Source organism: Orbicella franksi, chromosome 14 (assembly GCF_964199315.1).
Source record: "Orbicella franksi chromosome 14, jaOrbFran1.1, whole genome shotgun sequence".
Lineage (NCBI taxonomy): Eukaryota > Metazoa > Cnidaria > Anthozoa > Scleractinia > Merulinidae > Orbicella > Orbicella franksi.
In genome coordinates, this window is record NC_138158.1 from 1,281,665 (window position 1) to 1,288,426 (window position 6,762).

The 6,762-nt window shown below is 37.3% G+C and overlaps 1 protein-coding gene across 1 annotated transcript; it reads right to left on the minus strand.

Annotated features, from left to right (window-relative positions):
* Nucleotides 1-2,357: 2,357 nt before the first annotated feature.
* LOC145467779 (hemolymph lipopolysaccharide-binding protein-like) lies at nt 2,358-6,221 on the minus strand. Its single transcript, XM_081451369.1, has 3 exons — nt 6,142-6,221; nt 5,859-5,929; nt 2,358-3,821 (listed from the first exon to the last, which is right to left on the minus strand). The coding sequence occupies exons 2-3, from the start codon at nt 5,920-5,922 to the stop codon at nt 3,391-3,393; spliced, it is 495 nt and encodes a 164-aa protein (XP_081307495.1). The 5' UTR covers nt 5,923-5,929; nt 6,142-6,221; the 3' UTR covers nt 2,358-3,390.
* Nucleotides 6,222-6,762: the final 541 nt, after the last annotated feature.

Sequence of the window (6,762 nt, forward strand, 5' to 3'; positions counted from 1 at the left end):
ATGTGGCAAATTGAGAATTGAAACCTACTGTAAAACTGTTACACCAGCAATACTAGCACTGAATGCCTCAAAGTAGAAATTACGATGAGGTACCTGTCTAGAGAGTTTGCCTTTATTTCTTCCATAATGTTCACAATTTTCAATTTATAATACTTTTTCTTAGTTTTTGCTCCTCCAAAGAGGGGATGGCTAGGCCCGTAATCCACTCCCCCCCCCCCCCCCCGAATCTGTCCCTGGGGTGATCGTCGCACGTTTTACAGGATAACATCCTTGAATTGATGCAGCCTAGTTTCTTTAAATTTAAAATGAATAGAAAGCTCGAAACCAAATGAGTTTCTAACGAGTATTCCGAAAGTAATGATAACTCTTAAGGTTGTGATCGCGAATTTAAGCCGCGCGAAGAAAATTCGATTCCGGTTCGTTTTAAGCTTCCTTTCAAACAGTGCGAGAAAATACATGTAATAAGGGTAACCCTGAAATGGTCTTGCAACCCATCCAGTAGGGGTGGAAATACTCCTAGTCCCTTCATGCTACGAAAACAGAAGATAATTACGCGCCTGTCTCGAGGGCTGTTGAGCTAGAATGGAGACTTTATTTACCTATCTTACTTATCCAGGATAAAAACAGTAGAGGGAAACATGCTGCTATATTACTTTAACTCAATCATGTGGTATTTTTCCACCGCTTTCCGTTCAGGAGAGAACTAATCGTTCCAAGAGAAAATGTCAATTAAAATTGGCATTTTCTCTGAAATTGCAACTTTCATTGAAATTTCATTTTTGCAAAACAGTAATTTTCGAACCATTGCCGATTATTTATTCCCCTTAGAGACAAACTTGTCATCAAAGCCAGTTTCGTTGATCGTAACGTGGGTGCGGTGTCAGGGATTTGGATAGAGCCAACAGTGACGGCTAATTGGGCCATTCAAAGGGTACTGTTATATTATCCCGGTAAAATTCTTTTTTTTTTAATTCTAGCGACGTCGTTTTAAGAGGTATAGACACCGGTACCTGTAGTAGCGGTAACAGAAACATCAGGTTATCATTTTCGGGAGATGCTTTGTTCTATTTATTCCTAACGGTGATTCCACACTGTAAAAGTGATTCTGAAGAATAACAGCCACTGTATTTTGAGTTGTTTTAGCCACGTACAAAATGACTTCCAAGTTGAAGGAAACCTGAAAATAGTAGTAAACTAAAATGGAAAACAACAAAGAGATAACGATACGCAATAAAGGAACAAAGATGGTTGAAGGATGGAGAAGATTGATACGGATTACAAACGACGAACTTGAAAAATTTAGCCTAAATTTTTCTGACCTTTTCAACATGCACAAACCGTGTCGTAGGTCCTTTTAAGTATTCTGTTGTTTGTGTATCAGATGAAGGTAACAAAGGATGGGGAAACGGTAACTGCAATGTTCAGTGGTGGAAAGATACGAGCCGGGGATGTCCACTGGATATATCGTAAGTCAGCGCAAAAACCTTGCTATAGAAAATAGTTATTGTTTTTGAATTGTGATGGCCACGTTTCCCTTTTAAAACTTGTTCTTCTTGCAGAAGTTTTATCTCTAGCCCAGAAGAACGTCTTAAAACTGTAATTGAAGTTTAGAACAGCTGTCTTAGGGAGAATCGTTTTATGTTGGCTTGCTCGATTCAAGCTGTTAAATGGAGCGGGTCTATATTCAGCCAATATGGGACAGTTGCCTCTCAACCAGCAACAAAATTAATTATTGACGATAGTAATTTGAAAGTGGGATTGTTGATCTCTCTTAATTCAAATCTTATTTTCCCTTGTGATCTCCACTGCGCATTGGTTTTGCAATTTTCAACTAAATAAATAATAAATGAATAAATGAACAAATAAATCACATCTACATAATAAGGGGGCTCCTGTAAAGGAATATACCCATCACTGCAAGACTGAAGGGTTAATAAAATGGGGGGAGATAAGGAAAATGTAATATGTACACACTTCAGATACTTAGATAAAAACCTAAAATCACAATTAAAGTTGAATTATTAAGATCTAAGTTCCTCGCTTTATTCAGTGTGTACGAGTTTGGCACTGCGTATGCCGACTAATTGAGGACACTGAAATGAGCAAGCAAATATTTTAAATTAGAAAGAAACTTATTAAAAATCCCAACTACCTTATAAGATAATGTTAAAGATAATGTTAAATCAATAAATTAATCGGTTTCGGGCTAGCAATAGTTTCGGGAACGATGGCTATGTAATGCTTAAATTGATTAAATTTCGCAACAAGATAAACAGCTCTTAATTTTCAGTTAACTAAAATGGTTTCGCATTTCGTTTTGCAGGAGTACTGCAAAAAGCAGGAGACCAACTCCAAAGCGTGGGAAAAACGCCAGGGGAATAGGAACAAAGCTTTAAAAAGCATGCGCATAAGTTGTCATGAAAGGAAAGAATTAAAAATAAAGAATAAATGGTAGTACTTGAAAGAATAAATTGTTGGACTATTGAATTTTTGCCCTTTTTACCATAACAGTAAAAGTTGTTTATAGCAATTTACCTTTATAAAATAACTGAGACACTAAGCACGTTCTGATTGGTCAATAGAGTTGCCAAACCTATGTTCTATTGTACTGGTAAGCGCATGATTCCCTATACGGCAGAACTGTACGAGAACTAGAGAACTCTGAACACTAGCGAGAACAAAATAAACAACTCCCTCGTTCACCGTCTGAGATATCAATAAAACTAATATCTTTTCACTCAACATATACATGGAAATTTGAAAGGAGAAACAGGACCAGAAGTTGGTGTCGATAGAATGCTTGATCTTTTCTTCCATGGAACGTACACCGCTTTCTCCTTAGCCTGCGAACGCAGACGTATTTCCGGCTGTCGCTAGTCTCCGCCGAAAAATAACGTCTGCGAGCCCGAGCCAGGAAACTATCTCTCTGACGTAGAAATTTTAAGCCAATCACAGTTTAGCTCAATTAGCCCCAGAACTACTGCGCGAGGTATTCGCTGCGAGGAGCACTCGAGTTTCACGTTATCATGGAATCTGATTGGCCAAGGAGAAACAAAAGTCATAACGTCACAGAAATCGTTTCCTGGCTCGGGTTCGCAGACGTTATTTTCGGCGGAGACAAGCGACAGCCGGAAATACGTCTGCGTTCGCTTTATTAAGCTTACAATTTACTCCCTTTTATACTGATTTCGACATTTAATTGATCAGGTTAACTCAGTTTGACACATACACCACTTTCTCCTTGGCCAAGAAGAAAAGAAATAAACGAAGAAATCAAAACTCTTTTGTTTATTTTTATTCAGTTCGCTTTATTAAGCTTACAATTTACTCCCTTTTATACTGATTTCGACATTTAATTGATTAGGTCAACTCAGTTAACCTTGGTTTAATTTAATAATTTTCACAGATGTATCCACGTGAAGCCTTAAATTTATGATTGCATAGGATATCATTAAGCCCTTTAAGCCCTGCACTGGGATACCAGATTTCCCCACAAATTTGCCTTGGGTCAGCATCACCAGTAGGCTGGCCTTCCTGCCAGCGACTGTCGTCTGTTGTCACAGTTACACCAGGCGATCCTGCCTCGGTCCATTTCCACGTTCCACTTTCTTTACGGAGTCCAATGTAATAGTGAGTGTAACTACCGGCCTCCTTAATTTTTTCTGCGAGCAAGCCCTTCACTTTGTTCCACTCGTCTGTCGTCTCCATGGTAACTAGGTGAGCTCCCATGTCACGGCACGCGTCACGGGCTTCGTCCCATGTACTGTCAACGTCATGGAAAGTGTAGCAGTCGTTTACATTGCTGGCGCTACAGTCCACAGCTGGAATGTTTCATCACATAGTCATTAGAACTTTAATTAGAAACAAGCGGTAACTGCAAAAACACAGCAAAAATTAAATTAAATGTATGGGAAAAGTTAAAAGCTGGATGCCCAATAATTTGAGCGTTGAGGTTCTGAAGATTTTTTTTTATCCAGGAGAAGGTCTTTTTCTTTAAATTTGAAGAGCACAGAGCGATGAATTTCTTTTTTAAATTCTTTCATGCAAATTTATCTAAATTTTCCAAGAAATTCTGACACGGCGTTACAAACAAATGAATGGAAAAATGAAAACCTTAATCTCGGCATTTCTAGCGAGGCTATTCCCTAAAATTTGACCAGTAAGTTCTTTAACCTGTTATCGTTTGTTTTTAATTTATAAATATTTCAAAACTCGAATTTTTCTTGGGTTGTTAGACATTAGATTCTCTATTTTTCCCCCACATTTACCATACTTTTTTCATGTTTGACCCCCCAAACAAGGTGGCATCAAAACCCGTGAAAAGGTTTCTCAATTTCTTACTACGTACATGTATCATTACAATAGAAAGCCGGGGAATGGAGACGGTTACTAAAAATGACCCCCTCCCCCGACGAGAGAGGATAAGGGGTAATCTCCCCGGATAGTCTCATTCAAGTTATGTTAGATATTTGTACCCAATTCCTCCCCGTAAGATGTTACCACGCGTTTGCGTAGATATTCTCGTGGAGGACGAAAGTGCGTGCAAAGCCTTCTGGGCTCGTGAGTAAACTTAGCGTCGTGTAATTGGCCATTTCTAGATCCTTCTCGGATTTCTGAAGCCGGGAGTGATCTTAAACACGAAAGCGCGATATATGAGGAAGTCCTCCTTGGGAACACGTAGGCTCATTTGTCGGTCACTGTTGACGTGCGCGGGTCAAATTCAAACTAGCGGGCGATTTGAAAACACGCAAGGTAAACTGTAAGTGAATTAAACTGTCTTTGCTGTCCTTACTTGCCATGAAATTAAAATATCTTCATCTAACAAGAAATGGTACTTCGCAGATTACTATTTTATTGGATGAATCTTTAATCGAGGAGCTTACTGGTTAGAACGAAAGTTTTTCGTACGAGGCGATATTGTACTCCAAACAAAAAAAATTATACAAAACTAATTAAGGAAGATACACGTTGCTTTATTCATTCTATATGATACTTTTCTTAATTTGACTTGTTTTACAATCAACTCGTTCATGCCTTTCTTCCAACAATCAAGGACAGACTTTAATAGAAAGGAAATTTAGAGTCACCTTCAAATATCAAAATCTGAAATTAAACTTGTACACACATACAAATTACATATAAATTGTGTTGCAAATCCACAAGTAGAATTGAAGTTAGTAAAATTTTGTGTACCAGATAGCATGAAAGTACGTGGAAAACCAATAAGACACGAACTTCGGTCAATTTTGTCGGCCATCCGAGTGACTTCTTCACACCCCCGTAACTGGTCCAGTTGGTACTTGGGTATAGTTTGGAATATGAATTTTGGAATATCGTCCTAACATGATATATGGATAGAAGCATTTGTTTACATCCTTTTCTCGTTCTCGAACAGGTGAAATACTTAAGATTATTTGCTCTGTTTCAGGTGACAGATTATATTCACGATACAACACAAGTTTTGGAAAGTCTTCAAAGGAAACCGATTTATAATTTTCAATTATTCGTCGAGCGTGCGTTGGATTCGAGACAGTAAAGGTAACACTTGAGATCGTTACAGTCATCTGATAATCAACAAGGATGAGTAAAATAATTTTTTTATTGAAAACAACTAGAAAATATAGGTAAATCTTTCTAATGGTGGTCAGGCTAAAACAAGAAAGATCTAGTAATTCGATATTTTAACTAAAATTCTTTACTTGAACTGGAATTCATGTTATGGACGGCAATTCCCTTGTTCACGCTCCGGCTACATTGATTGTAACAGTTGGATTTATGTGAATAACTGAGTTTCATATGCATCAGACGAAATTCTCCGTAACATTTAAATCAATAAAGAGCAATTCGAAAGTTCTAACCTTTTGGTAGATGTGAAATAAGAAAGAACATCACGATGAACTTGAAAATCACCACTGACTTCATCTTCAACCTGAAAAAGATTAAGTTAAAATTAGACGAAAAAAATAGCTGCATCTTTCTTTTCTAACTTTCAACTTATGCCAGTTAAAAGTATCACGGTATTCTACTAGAGAACGATAGAGCAATCCAGGTTAAATAAAACAAATTTAGCAAATTAAAAGTAGATAAAAGTCTATCATCAAAAACGCAAACGCTAAGTGAGGCGTTAGACCTGCAACTTACGTTGGAGAATTTACCGTAGCCAGTTTCTCGACTTTAAGACTAAAACTTACTACGGTGTAGTAAACAAATTAATATTCTACACTTACACAAAGGTGCAGTAGAATTTAGGACTCTATCTTAGCTCCACAATAAATTTTTTATAAGTGACAAAATTGTTTACAAGTTTGACACAGTATGCTTGGCTAGGCTCGTGTCTTGTCATGCTGCTTGCAGCAAGACAAACTAATTAGTAAAGAGAGCAGTCTGTTCAGGGAAAAGTCGTTAGTTTTTTAAACGAGTTGAGATCCTTTAATTTAAATTCGTCTCCCTTAAATAATAACGTAATTACACTAGAACTTTATTCCCTTCTTGCCGCAGTCTGTTCGGTTTAAAGGTTTATTTATTTTAAAAAAATATATAATTAGTATTCGATTGAGCGTTTCGTGGCTCATATGTACTTGGTAGGCGTGAAATAAGCAGGTACTTGTACTCTTAACAGGTCAATATATTTCGTTTTTGGTCAATAAAAGCATGGACGCCCGACTAAACAAATCATGAATTAGCTGTTTCTTTAAAACTAAAGTGAACTCCGCGAAAAGAATTGTTGAGATCATGAGTTTTTATATACAAAATATTTGATCG